This window comes from Crotalus tigris, unplaced genomic scaffold (assembly GCF_016545835.1).
Source record: "Crotalus tigris isolate CLP2741 ecotype Arizona unplaced genomic scaffold, ASM1654583v1 scf7180000023687.2574627, whole genome shotgun sequence".
Classification (NCBI taxonomy): domain Eukaryota; kingdom Metazoa; phylum Chordata; class Lepidosauria; order Squamata; family Viperidae; genus Crotalus; species Crotalus tigris.
This window is the reverse complement of record NW_024100118.1, coordinates 1,238,878-1,253,558: the sequence shown is the minus strand read 5'-3', so window position 1 is coordinate 1,253,558 and position 14,681 is coordinate 1,238,878. Positions and strand designations below refer to the sequence as shown.

Sequence of the window (14,681 nt, the reverse complement as noted above, 5' to 3'; positions counted from 1 at the left end):
TATATTCTAATATTTTCAGTATTCAAAAAAGTAAACCAGGACAGGAGGATGCTTCATCACTTAATTCTGAATACCATGTAGACCAGCATTCGGTGTCTCAAATGACTCCAAAAGAAAATATAGAAGATTTTGAAAAGTCCACTGAAGCCAAGGTAAAATATTTATTAGCTTTTCTATGTTACAGCTTGCTAATTCTCCTTATTTCAGGAATATCTATATTAAATATATACTATAAACATGTCATTTTAAAGACTTGTGCTCCATTCCAGGAAGGTCAGTGAGCCCAAATATTTGAATATTGATATTGGTTCTGACAACAGCTCTTTGTGTTCAGAGATAGAAGGTGGGAAAACTCTGGACCTGTATTTACTGTATAGGTATATTGATAAATTCTTGGTATTAGCTGCAATATGTTTGGACTAGGATTGATTAAAAACATCCCATTGCTAATCTGGTAGTACATCCTCCAGTTATTTCTGGCATTATTTCACTTCTGTTTCTTTCAACCTTTTACTTCTCTTTTTACTCCTTTTTTTCACACATAGTCCTGGTTTATACATTGCATCATAATTGTTCATTTGTTATTTAGTGTATGTTAGTATATGAGTCCAACCCTTGTGGTTGATGAATTGTGGTTGGTGGTTAAGTGCAAGATATAAATCAATTGTTGTGTATTTCATAATGAGATCATGCTATTTTGGTTTCCTTGCAGAATGAAGTAGCTGTAAGAGATAAACTGGATAAAAATCAGAATATGGCATCACAAAATTGTGGTCAAGAAATCATGTGAGTAAAAGAACCAAATGTTGTTTTCTATATGATAGTTTAAGAATTAGGGCAGTTTGTGATAAGGCAAAAGGCTGGGATCACTTATTTGAAGAAAAATGCATAGGGACTTTCCTAATACCCTGTTTTATCCTGATTAAGTTTTCAGAGATTCTGTTTTATGTGCAAAATGGATATTTCCAATTTATTTGCAGGGAAACTGATAGGGCAATTCCTGAAAAGCCCACACAGGAGGTGCAGCTGCAGAACTTTGAATCAGACTTAACAGGAGCATCTGAAAAAACAGAACCTCTAGCAAGTAACCCATTAATTGTTAAAGTTTCTTCTGAGTCACTTGTACAAAATAAAGCTGCTTCCATATCTGGATTTGCTACAGAGGTAACATGCAATGAAAGCAGTGACGTCATAAGAGTAACAGAGTAAGTTATTTATTATGATTTGTCGCAGAGTCAGCAATTAGCATTTAGACTAGATTTGGAAGTTTTATTTGCCTATTGAGTCCTTATCAAGGACTTGGGATAGGCAGATATTTGATGTAGTAAAGGTATTGTCTCAGGATGTAAGCTATTCCAAGTAAAACTGTCTTTTGAAATTGATTGATGGTGATTTTGTCAATGTCAATGGTCTTCAAGTGGCACTCTAGATGTTTTGGGATTGCATCCAAAGTGCTTACTACTATCTTTGCTTTCTTTTGCCACAATTTGTTCTAATTCTATTTGCATTCTTATTATTTTATCTCAGCCCTTTTATGTTTGTATGTAAATATATATACATGTAACTCAAGGCAGTGAACATATCTAATTCTCATGCCTCCTATTTTCCACACAACAACAAACCTGTGTGATGGTTGGTCTGAGAGAAGGTGATTGGCCCTAAGTCACCCAGCTGGCTCTCATGGCTAAGACAGGCCTAGAATTCAGCTTCCTGCACACATCCACATCCACAGGTGCATGCCCACATACACACATACACACACAAGCATTTTATAACAGTTCACCACAATATATCCAGCTGTAGTTAAGTAGGTGGCTCTTAAAGGCCTAAATATGGGAAGATGACATAATTTGATATTGAGGGAATTGCTAGGAGTTATGTGAACAAAGACTGATTTGCAGGTATGTAATGAAGAAATTGTAATATTATAGATTTTGGAGAAAAAGTGATCTCCAAATCTTTCTCAGACAGGAGAAAATAGTGTACTTTTAAATTTTGAAAGACTTAAGTATGGGAATTTTTCTAACGGTAAAAATGATATATATGTAAAATATCAGAGTTTTCTTAATTTTTATTTGGGAGTTCTGCTTTTGAAATCATAAATATATTTAAGAAGATTTACTTCTTGTTTTATTACTAGCTCTTTTTTCCTTCTCTCTTCTCTTTTGGCTTAATGTTAGCAGTATAATGTGGGCCTGTGCAGCAGAAGTTAAAAAGTCAAGATGGCAGCTGTTCCTGGGCAGCTAAAACCTTGCCATTTTTATATGTTGACTTTTTTTGACCCCACTCCTTTGGAATAGTCTTAGTCATTAAAAACAGGTTATCTGAATGTCCCATTTCATCTAAATAACTCTAAGTTTCAAATCAGTTTTTTCCCCACTGCTTTTTTGTAGAGAGAGTCAAAAAGCTTTTGTGGGAAAGATGGAAGTGAGAGGTCGATGGACAAGACCTAAACCGAATATCGGTAAAGTGTTTGGCAGGAAAGAAGCATCTGCTCAAGGCAAGCTCAACAAGTCTGGGTCTGACAGTGCAGTAGAGAAGGTATACATTAGTTTGGATTTATATGTGTTGCCTGAGGAACTGAAAACTTTCAATTATTACTCTTGCCTCAAATTATTTTATAACCCACCATATCATTTCATAGTACATTGCACAGTAATGTACAGCTAATTTTGAATCAATGTAGAGTATGGTAACCAACAGTTTCTGCTTGAATGTATGTGAATGCTGAGTTAGGGCCCTCCAGGGTGCGCCACTAAAGCAGAAATAATTATTGCAATTAACGATTTTCTCCGGAATGATATACAGTAAGAGGCAATAACAGGACTAGAAAGGGACACAGCATGTTTTCTAAATTGTTTTTCAGAGGTTTTGTAAAATTCTTTATTTCTTTAAAGAGAAGAAAGATATTTTACATAATCCTGCTTCTACAATCTGTATGACCGATTAAAAAAACAGAATAGAAACTGTATAAATAATTAGTGTCTGAATAAGGTTTGGAATATATTTTCAATTTCTTTTGGGAAGGAAAGAGATATAAGAATCAAAAATGTTGGTTAATATTTTTATTTCTTTGCCATTTAGCATACTTCTTGGCAAGAATAGGACTAGGAAGTTATGGAATGCATTGAAAGGTCTCTGCTGCCAGTTTCATGTTCGTTTGCTTTGAGAATGCTCACTAGTCATGTGCCTAGAATGTATTATCTGTATTTGAGATGAGTGAAAATTAATATTCTTAAGATGCCATCTAATTAGAATATAAACTTGAAATCTGGTAAAATAAAGTGTTTCTAAATTTTACTTGAGAGTGATTTGTTTTGAAAAGGTTCAGCTGTTTGTTTTTTTATGATTAATTCTTAGGAAAATGAGCAGAATGATGCACCTGGCATTATCACAGCTGAGATTACTGAAACACGTTGCCAGGGTTTGGATTCAGAATCTACGTAAGTATGGGGAGAAAAACTCAGAATTTGGGCAAGGATTTTCTTCTTTATTCACTAATAATAGGAGTCGAAATGATTGCCAGCTTTAGGAATTACTTCATTTTATTATTGCCTTTTCATGGTTGATTTTTTTAGGAATAAGAACCAATCCACTTCACAAGAAAGTAGCAAGCAAACTGCTGTTAAGCCTACACCATTAGCAAGGGGACGATTTCAGAGACCAAAACCAAATTTAGGAAGGGTTGCTAGAAGGCAAGAACTACCTGGAAGAAGCACTGAAACAGAAAAAAGAACAAGTGAAGCAGGGACTGAATTAGCAAGTGAAGCAGTAATCACTGAAAAGACTGTGATGCAAACTGAATGTAATGCTTGTCAACTTCTAAGTAACAATGCCATTGTAAGTATGCTGTATATAAAAAAATAACTGTAACTGTAACTATCAAAGGCTAAATGAATTAGATACCACCCTATAAAAATTTTCTTCTGTGAAATATGTATAGTTTAAGATACTAGTGCCTTCACTGAATGAATTTGAATTTCTTCTTGAACCATTGTTTGTCTGTATTTAAGACATGTGCTCTAGAATGATAGTTTAGTCTACTCTAATTAAGTCAATCTGTTCTGCTAATGTATCTATTACAGGTAGCCCTTGACTTAAGACAGGGGTCTTCAAACTTGGCCCTTTTATGACTTGTCGACTTCAACTCCCAGAATTCTTCAGCCAGCCAGTACAATGCAACTATCATAAATAGATGTCAGTTGCCAATGCCCCAGTTTTGATCATGTGACCGTGGGAATGCTGTAAGACTCTAGGACAGGGGTCCTCAACCTTGGCAACTTTAAGACTTGTGGACTTCAACTCCCAGAATTCCTCAGCCAGGCACACTGACTGAGGAATTCTGGGAGTTGAAGTCCACAAGTTTGAGGACCCCTGCTCTAGGACAACTCGCCATAGCCAACTCGTTGCGACAAACTTGCCATAGCCAGCCCATCACAGTTAACTCGCTGTGGGACAATCACCGTGGGACAATTCAATGCTGTATTAATCATTTCATTCAATTACTTTTATTATTGACGACCACATTTTCATCAAAATTATTGTAACTCTTGCATTTCTGGACTGACTTTTTTATTTTATTATTACTGGCCATGGTTCCATCAACATTCATTTAACTGATGTATTTGTTGAATTGTCCTGCTATGAGTTGTCCTGTGGCAAGTTGGCTGCAGTGAGTTGGCTGTGGTAAGTTGGCCATGGTGAGTTGTCCCATTCCAGCAGCAATGTTCATAAGTGTGAAAACGTGTCATAAGTCTCTTTTTTCAATGCCACTGTAACTTCAAATGATCATTAAATGAATGGTTATAAGTTGACTACAGTGTGTGAAGTATAAACTGATATACTAGAACAGGGGTGTCAAACTGCCGGCCCGCGGGCCAGACGCATCATCCAGAAGCCATGCCCACCCCATTGCCAGCAATGGCAAAACCGTCACGATATGTTGTGCGACGTCATGTGATGTCGCGAGTTTGACATGTCTGTACTAGAAGCAACTCCTATAGATTGACCTAACTCTTGATTACTACAACCTGGAATTTAGATTCCTGGAGAACAGGTTAAACTGAATAAAGGGATGGCCTTTATATATATGCTGACAATTCTACTCTCTGCTTTTGCAGTCAATATAAAAACTTTGTTCATATATGTTGAATTTCTTTTTCTTACCTCATCATTACTATTGCTGTGCTATATGTTTTTGAACTGAATTAAGTTCATATATAGAATTCCTTACCACCAGCACCGTTCAATACAACAATAATTTGGGAACCTGAACACCTGATAAGAGTTTTTCTTTTGTTGCTGTTTCATTGTCCTTTTTAAAAAAATACAGTACTTGTAGTACCTAATATGTGAATTAATGACTTTTTTAAATTTTTCATTCTCCTCTGAGCATACTAGCCTTATACTAGCTGATCATATTCTCTGCAAAATCTTATACCTCAGAGATTTAATCTTTTTCTAGGATACAACAGCTCATGAAGCTGACACAGAGTGTGATGCACTAGAAAACAGAACAGTTGTCAGCACTGAGAAAGTAGGTGCAGCACACCCAAAGCAATCTCCTCTGAAGAAGCCAATAGAGTATGAAAGAGAAACACTAAGGAATGCCTCCCTGTCACTTGATATTACAAAGGATGTGATAAATCCTGACAGCAGGTAGGTTTATTATATTTTAAAAATGGAGAACAAACCTCTAAAACCCCCTTTTCATAGGGAAATGCATAATATCTATCTTTATGACCTAGCACCTATATAGCACAGGGCTGGGAACTTGGGGCTCTGTGTGTCAGGTTTCACACTGAGGCTCGGCTGTAAATTACAGATCTCCATAGACATAAATCCTTATTCTGTCTTTGGCTTAATTTTGTTTAAGACTACATGACTCAGCTAGCTATATGTTTCATTGCCTTAGGAAAATAACTTTAACCCAATAGTGGGTCATCCATGGCAGTGCAGAAAGTGTAGGCATCTTTTGTAAATGATGATGATGATGAAAAGTTGGAAGATACCTTGGAGGTAATCTAGTCCAACCCCCTGCTCAGGCAGGAAACCCTATACCATTTCAGACAAATGACTGTCCAGTCTCTTCTTAAAAACTTCCAGTGTTGGAGCATTTACAGCTTCTGGAGGCAGGTTGTTCCACTGATTAATTGTTCTAACTGTCAGGAAATTTCTCCTTAGTTCTAGGTTGCTTCTCTCCTTGATTAATTTCCATCTGTTGGTTCTTGTTCTACCTTCAGGTGCTTTCGATAATAGCTTGACTCCCTCTTCTTTCTGGCAACCCCCTCGTCCTTCTCTTCATTAAACTAGACATACCCAATTCCAGCAATTGTTACTTATATGTTTTAGCCTCCAGTCCCCTAATCATCTTTGTTACTCTTCTCTGTACTCTTTCTAGAGTCTCAATATCTTTTTTTTCATCGTGGTGACTAAAACTGGATGCAGTATTCTAAGTGTGGCCTTACCAAGGCATTGTAAAGTGGTATTAAAACTTCATGTGATCTTGATTCTATCCCTCTGTTAATGCAGCCTAGTACTGTGCTGGCTTTTTTGGCAGCTGCAGCATACTGCTGGCTCATATTTACGTGACTGTCCACTAGGACTCCGAGTTCCCTCTCACAGTTAATATTATTGAGCAAGGTACTACCTATACTATACCTGTGCATTTGGTTCTGAGATCACATCTGCCAGTTCCTTCAGAACTTGGGGTGTAATCCATCTGGCCCTGGTGATTTGAACTCATCTAGGGTGTACAGGTGTTCACTTACCATTTTCTTGCCTATTTTAACTTGTGTTTCTAATCTGTTTTTTACGGTACTGTTTTTGAAAGGTTGGACTGTTTTTCCCTTTGTGTGAAGATGGATGCAAAAAATGAATTAAATAGTTTTGCTTTCTCACTGTTGCTTGTCACCTTCTTGCCACTTTCTCCCACTAATGGATCAATTATTTCCTTAACTTTTTTCTTGTTTTTTACATGTTGAAAGAAGCGCTTTTTTTTTTTGTTATTTTTGACTTTTGTTGCAAGCCTTAGTTCATTTTGAGCCTTAGCTTTCTTCATGTCATCTTTGAAGGCTTGGGCTATTTGCTGATATTCTCCTTAGTTATGTGCCTGTCTTTCCACTTTTTACACTTGTCTTTTTTGTCTTTCAATTTATCAGTGAGCTCATTATGCAGCCATGCTGGTTTCTTTTGAGAGCTGTTATTTTTCTTCTTCGTTGGTATTGTGCTAGACTGGGCTTTTATAATCTCACTTTTCAAAATTTCCCAAGTTTCTTGATATTTATGCTAGCACGGAGGAATCTGCAGTAGGGAGGTCAAAGCAGTTAACAATAAGTGCATTCATGCAATTAAAACATTGTCCCTTTTTAATGTGTACAGTATTGCCTACTTATAAAGAGACCTGGATTCTGCCATGTATTTGCACTTGACATCTTGATTTTACCACAGATTCTGCTGCAGTTTAATTTCTTAGCATTTTCTTCCTACCCCTCTGAGCTAATGGATACATGGCTGGCCTCTTAATGGCATTAGGACACAGCTGTGATATGATTACATAATACTTCTTTCTAGAGCAGGACCTGCTGGTTCCCACTTGTGATTCTCAGTTCTTAACATGCTCAATGCTGTATTTCAGCTGCCATCAACCTTACATAATGGTAAATAGGAATTGCAACCCAACATAGAAGGAGGCCTGCCCTTGTTATAACACATGAATTATTTATCCACATTGGCTATATAGTGTCTAATGATGAATTTAAATAATGGAAATGCTCTACGTAATATTTCAGGTACCAAAAGATTCAGATTGGATGAAATATATTACTAACAACCCTCTATTCCTGCAACAAAGGGTGTTTAGGACCTCTTTTATACCAATTCAAATCCAGTTATATTTCTAAGCTAGGATAAATGTTATTCTAAGTAGCAGAAGCTCCAAAGTATCTGGCAGGAGTCCCTCTAGAGCAGGGGTAGGCAACCTTGGTTGTTTTATGACTCATGGATTTCAACTCCCAGAATTCCTGAGCCAGTTTGGCTGGCTCAGGAATTCTGGGAGTTGAAGTCCACGAGTCATAAAAGAGCCAAGGTTGCCTACCTCTGCTCTAGACTTACTTGAAAAGCACATCACTTTTTGTCACTTGAAGGCTACAGTTAACTTTGGGTGGCTTATTGAGAGATACACTCTAAAAGTGTTACAGAGGATCAATAATAAGTAGTGGAATCTGTCAAGATGAAAACTGCATTTGATGTAATTTCATTTATATTTAATATTAAGACATTTGGTCATTCTTACAAATATAACAATGACTCGTTTTTTGATGCAACTTTGAATCAAAAGCTGAACCCCAGAGCTTATGAGAGTGACATGCAATTCTAGGCTTCAAGTTGTGCACCTGTGTGCAGCTTGATATTTTTTTAACCACATATGCTTTAACAGTGTTTTGCCTCCAGAGTCTTCACAGGATCAGTTACAAGCTACGTGGAAACATTTTGTAGATTTATTAGGATCTTAACAAATCAATTACAACTTTTGCCTGTCTGAAAATTATCATAATTATTTTTAATAAATTAGTTATTATTATGATGGGCACTCCTATCTAAATGTTAATTTCTAAAAAAATTTATAGGTCAAAGTCTAAAATCTTTATGAACACAAAAATTGTGTTTTTCTAAATTATAATAATCATAGGTTGATTTTTTTTTCTTTCATTAATCAGAGATTCCAGTATTCAGGAAGAAAAAAAAGATAATGGTGTTGAAATAGAGCACTCATTGAAGATTTCTCCATCAAGATGTAAGAAGAACTTAGAAAATGCATCATATAGAGAAGAATTGTTAAACACAATAAGACCTCAATTGGACACTGCAGAAAAGAGTGAAAGTGAATGCAGTGAGGCCTCTAATCTAAGTGTAAGATTATTTTAACTTCGTATTTTGTTGCTTAATTGTAATTAATGCGACTTGTTTTATTTATTTTCTTAAATTTATATGCTACTTGATTGGAACAATGCCACCCAATTTAAGGATATGTAAGAGCATTTAAATTTATGAATTTGTAATTTTGTGTGTGTGTATGTGTGTGTATTTGTGTGCGTATTTGTGTGCATTTCACAAAATCCCCTGGCCCAGGGCTTATCAGAAGAACCAGCTTTTTTTAAAGCTTTGATGTTTAAGACAGCAGGTTGGAATTATGCAAATGTCCCAAGATCAGAACCAGCAACAGAAGACATGTGATTCTGAGAACACATAGCATACATTGTTTAGCTGATTGGACATAGAGCATGCCAACCCTACCAGGTCATATAGGACAATCAGAAATGATCAGAGAGGGGCAATTCTGTTAGTGACTAGGCCGTAACTCATGAAGGGCTTTATAGATGGCAGATGGCCTCTTAAAGTGCAGTTGGAAGCCAATTGGTAATTAGAACATTTTGTAAAATGGAGATGATCTATGGGTAAACTGGTGCACAGCCATGGATCTGTGCAAAAGCCCACCTACCCATGACTTTGGTGTCAGCCAGGTTTTTTTTAATGTCAAATACTACATATATCAGGTTCTGAGAACTGAAAATTATTTTCTAATTGCTCTTCCTGAGATTTGTTTCTTGTGTGTTGCACAATTTTACAATTTCAGAATTTTAAGTGCTTGCATCATGCATTAATTCTTGAATAATTTAATATATTCTAGGAAGCAATAAAATCTAAAACCTTACCATCTTTAGAGGAATGTCCTATCAATGCCCAAGAGGAGGTTGCAACCAATGAAACCCATTTGTCTCTCCAGAATCTTTCAGGAGTTAAGAATGATGTATCAAATGAGATTTCACTGGAATCTGATACCCAGAAAAAAGAATTTGTTGGGTAAGGATACTGTGGTTTTTAAGACTCTTGATGTGAACTTCTTTTGTAGACAATTTAGGCTTACAACTTACTTGCAGCCAGGACTATGAAGGGGGCGGTCAGAACATCGTTAGAAAGGGCAAGGCCTAACCTTAACATTAACCCTTTTTTTTGAAGGTGAGTGAAATTGATAAGATTAAAAGAAAAAATGCAAGCCATTAGATAACCCCACACCTACCTTTTTGTGTGTTTCTGAGTGGTTTAACAGTTGATCCAAGAGCCTTACATCCTCTTGAAAAAATAGCTAAAATATTTGGGTTGACCATGGGGAATGGTGGAGGGGAAGGAACACGCTGGGAGCTGCCAAAAGATTGTTGATTTTTTCCCCCTGCTATTGGAAGCTTGCATGCAGCATAGCAATAACTGTGCCATTGTTATATCCCTCTTCAATTTTAATTTTGAAATTTAGTTGGGCTATCACCACAGGCAAGTTGGATGTACTAACCTCTACAGTTCTGTGCAGGCAATATAAAAACATCCATTTTCAGTAGTGTTAACTAAATACAAACATAAGATGGAGATGGCTCTGTGGAATCTCTAAGCCGAATGCTGCTTTGTTGCTCTCTTGGGAAGCAAGGAAGATACACATTTATCCCATTTTAAAGGACTTCCCTGGTAGAGAACACAGTGTCTATCTGTTACAGCTTTTATCTGACCAGGATTCTGATGCCTCTTTCCAGGTTGCCTAATTTTGTGCCATCACTTGTATCTGTCCTATCTACAATGGACATTTAGTACAAATTTTGATGATTGCCACTTTTATTTGTACTCTAGTTACTACAATAACATATTTTATGTAATTTTATTATATTTTAAAGTTTATTAATAATTATAGGTCTGTGCATATTTATTGTTGTGCTCTCTGGCTCAAAGGTCTTAATAAAGGTTTGGTTTGGTTTGAATATAATTCTTATAAGAGTGGCATGTTTTTAGGGTTGCACCGTCTGAACAGAGTCAGATTGCTTTACTGAATCTAATGAGATGTTTTGCTTGCACAAATTCCAAGACATTTTTTCTAAAGCATTTTCAAAGCATCAGCCGTACTACATGTGTTTTGTTTAAATCCGAACTGAACATTAGATGAGAATTAAGTTCAGTAATGACTAGAAAATAAATAAAATTTACTATTTAAATGTTAGAGTGCCAGCTAAAAATCAATGCAAAAATTGACGTAAAATTGATGTAAGTGATCACATGGATATTATCTGTTAGAGATTCTGTTAGTAATACTTTTGGCTAATTGCCATCTCTGCTCATTTTGATTTTCCTCTAGCAAACAGAGGACACAGGGAGAAAGCGAACATAGTGATACTCGATCAACACCATTTCTCAGAGGCAGGTTCCAGAGACCCAAACCTAACATTGGAGGCATAATTGGAAGGAAAGAAAAGAGATCCTTGAAAGGAAATGAATTAACAACCACTGGAAATCCAGAACTCCAAAAATCTGAACCTACCAATCCATCAATGGTATTAAGCCAAAGAAAATGGTTTGGATTGCTTTTATTTTAAGTAGAATTCTTGAATGTTTGCAATTCAATATCAATGGGGTTTTTGTATTGCCACAATTATCCCTTGATATTCAGAGAATCACTGCTGAAACTATTTCTCAGTTAAAGATTGAAACTTTAACTTTCAGACTCAGATCAACGATAAAATTTTATCTGATGAAGACTTGCAGAGTAGACTAGAAGACTCTGAGAAAGTAATTCAGAAAAATTCTCCAGTGCCTGGTACTTGTCAGAATAGCTCCGATCTACGTCTCAGGTATGTTCCCATATGTTACTTTTGTTTTACGATCTATGCTGGCAAACCTAAATAAATAATGAAAATAGTTACATGTTGCTTTTATGAACTTTCACTTTTTTAAAGTATGGCACTCTTTCTTCCTTGCTTCCCAATCATGTGTTGTTTTGATATGCAGTTTTTTTCCCCTTTCCTTTTCTGCTCTTCTTGAACAAGTTACAGGACCACTGAAGTGGAATGGAAAGTGACAGAACCCCCTTAGTGATTAGAAACAAACATGGGGAACGAAAGCAGAAGCAGGAGCATATTTTAGGACATGAGGCTGTGGAACTATACTTATGAATCATATACCAGACTGATAAAGTTTTAGGATTTATTAATTTCTTATATTCTTACACATATAGTGTAAGAATGTAAGAAATTAACAAATTCTAAAACTATAGTAGTTTGGAAATTTGAAATGTATTCCTTTCAGTTTTGGATTTAGTTTGTTGGATTGGCTGTTCTCTTTCTCTTTGAGAAAGACAAGCAGGGAATGTTTGTATTTTGTTTAGTGGATTACCTTATTTAATCTTCCCCAGGGTAATAAGTGAAAACACATTTCATTATTTCAGAATAAAATACTGTAGGCAAGTGTTCATTTATTAATTGTTTCTCAACAATAAAAACTTACCTTGTTTTTAGCACCTGGCTCGATCATATCTTGTATCCACATAGCATGCTGTAAAGTAATGATTTATTTATCAAGCTACTATCCTGCTACAATGATAGTATTCTTGGTAGCTCACACAATAAGAATGTACAATAAAATATAACAAATACAATGAATGGCATTGGGCCCCAAAGTCCTGTGGATAAAGCAAAAATACAGTTCACCTTCAGTTATTTTGAAGGAGAGTTTCTAGTTAACATTTGACAAAGAAGCAAGCAAAAGAAAGAATTCTTAAGAATTAATTTCACATCAATATACTAATGTCCGTTCTAAATATCTGTTAACTCAATTTGGTACTTTCTGTCTTTGGTTGATAGAGAAAAATCCAATTTCCAAGAAGATAAGTCATCTACAATCAAGCCTGCTCAGTTGCTAAGAGGGCGATTCCAGAGAGCCATATTGAATGTTGGAAGAAGCAATTGCAAAAAGGAAGTGCCTGTGTCAGAAGATATTAGTGTTCCAATTGTGGAAGAAGTAAAAGAGATGGAGATTAGCAAGAAAGATGATCTAAATATAACTTTTGAGGTTAGCTACCTAATCAAATTACTGAAACTTTTTCAGCACCATTTAACAAATATTTATTTATATCATATCCTATGCTTTTGTTTTTCCATCTTATTTTATGAAGAAGCAAGTGTATTGAAAAAGCAGCTGCTAGAGTTTTGACTCTGTGTGTGTGTGTGTGTATAATGTATGTATGTGTGTATATAAAACAATATACTTTTATTTTTAATCTTTATAAATATTTTATATATTTAAGGTGTTTTTTTAATAAAATAATAAAGATTAAAGTGGTATATTTGAAATTAACTATAGTAAAGATTTGAAACTCTTCCTCGCTTCAGCCAATAGAGCTAAATATATATAGTTCATCAGAAGATGAGATGAAAGCTTTTGTGCTAGCTGTGGGATAGTGGAATTGTGAGCCTGTATGGAGGCACAGTTGTTTAAGTCTCATTAAACCATAAATTATTGTGATTCCCAGATGAAACCATAGCTGTCCCACATCTTATAAAAAAAAATCATGCAGATAATGCTTGAGTTTCAATTAAAATATTATATTCTTAGTAAAATAAAAGTTAGACATCACTATGTACATCACTGTTGTAACAACATCTTACTGATTTACATAGGATATAAACTGAAAATCTGGAGAAATGATTTCAAATATCAAAATAGGAAATGTCAATATTCTAAATTCTGAATTTTAATATGAAAGTGTTTTAGTTGTACTCTGGTAAAGTAATTGGCATGCACACATTTTCTTCAACATCAAGGATGAAGTTATTATCCAAGCATCCCCAGATAATTTAGATAAAAAAGAAGGATCAGAAACCTCAAGATGTATTGATCAGACAAAACATCCTTCTGAGAAATCACTGGCAGATGGTCTTCTGAAAAACCAAGATGACGTTGAAAGAAAAAATTTGGATGCTCTTGGAAGGTAAAACAGTTTTCAATAAATAAATGAAAACTTTCCTGAGTTCTTAGTATAATCTTTATTTTTTATATAATATGGCATAATACTTCCATTAATTTTCAACTCCAAATTTTTCTTGCTTTTTCCTTGTCTGTCTTTTTTTAATCAACTGAATGAACTTGACTAGTTTTGGTTTTTGAAAAAAAGCAGGATTTAGACAATAGATAGTTGAAAATATGTTTTCAGTTTCAGAACTGGTATCATCTAATAGTTTTGGTTACTTTTGTTTTTAGTGATACTTTTGATCCTCAAGAAATAAATCATTCAGAAAACAAAAAACCAGCCCTGCTCATGATAAATCATCTGCAGAAGGTAAAGCCAAATGTGGCACAAGTTCCCCAAAACACAGAATCTTCCTTAGAAAGAGAAAATAGCAAAGGAGATACAGGAAGAGATGCAGAATGTGATGCCTCATACAGTAGCAAATTTGGAAAAACAACTCGGTTAATGGTAAGCATAGATTAATCATCCTAAATCATCACTTGATTAATGTTTTTATGAGTAATGCATTTGCAGATACAAAATACTTGTTGAATCTTTTTTATCTCCTTACAAACTTAGAGCAGCTTATGAGCAGATTTCATACAAGAAATATTATAAACATGTATTTAAATACCATACATATGTATGTATGCATGGAGTATATTTAAGTAAAATATATACTGGATTGTACTGATTTTCTGTTGTTAGTGGAAAGCACTTCTATTTTTCTGATTTCCTTTTATTTATATCCCGCTTTTATTATTTTTACAAATAACTTCCCTGGTATAGAGATGCAGCTTTCCTTACTGCAATTGATTTTAAGGGCTGTAAAGTTGCAGAGGCAGGCAGCAGGAGGAAATAT

At 35.2% G+C, this 14,681-nt stretch overlaps 1 protein-coding gene across 4 annotated transcripts in view; it reads left to right on the top strand.

Annotated features, from left to right (window-relative positions):
• Window positions 1-14,681, top strand: part of BDP1 (B double prime 1, subunit of RNA polymerase III transcription initiation factor IIIB) — a 50,424-nt gene that overhangs the window by 15,529 nt on the left and 20,214 nt on the right. For 3 of the 4 annotated variants that reach the window (XM_039320735.1, XM_039320734.1, XM_039320737.1), the window contains exons 12-25: window positions 20-152; window positions 713-786; window positions 981-1,205; window positions 2,394-2,541; window positions 3,361-3,443; window positions 3,579-3,840; window positions 5,465-5,658; window positions 8,718-8,910; window positions 9,689-9,861; window positions 11,174-11,369; window positions 11,539-11,666; window positions 12,675-12,882; window positions 13,635-13,801; window positions 14,071-14,287. In XM_039320735.1, coding sequence (XP_039176669.1) covers window positions 20-152; window positions 713-786; window positions 981-1,205; window positions 2,394-2,541; window positions 3,361-3,443; window positions 3,579-3,840; window positions 5,465-5,658; window positions 8,718-8,910; window positions 9,689-9,861; window positions 11,174-11,369; window positions 11,539-11,666; window positions 12,675-12,882; window positions 13,635-13,801; window positions 14,071-14,287 — 2,401 coding nt within the window. The remainder of the gene's footprint in view (window positions 1-19; window positions 153-712; window positions 787-980; window positions 1,206-2,393; window positions 2,542-3,360; window positions 3,444-3,578; window positions 3,841-5,464; window positions 5,659-8,717; window positions 8,911-9,688; window positions 9,862-11,173; window positions 11,370-11,538; window positions 11,667-12,674; window positions 12,883-13,634; window positions 13,802-14,070; window positions 14,288-14,681) is intronic. The other variant, XM_039320736.1, reaches the window with a different exon arrangement.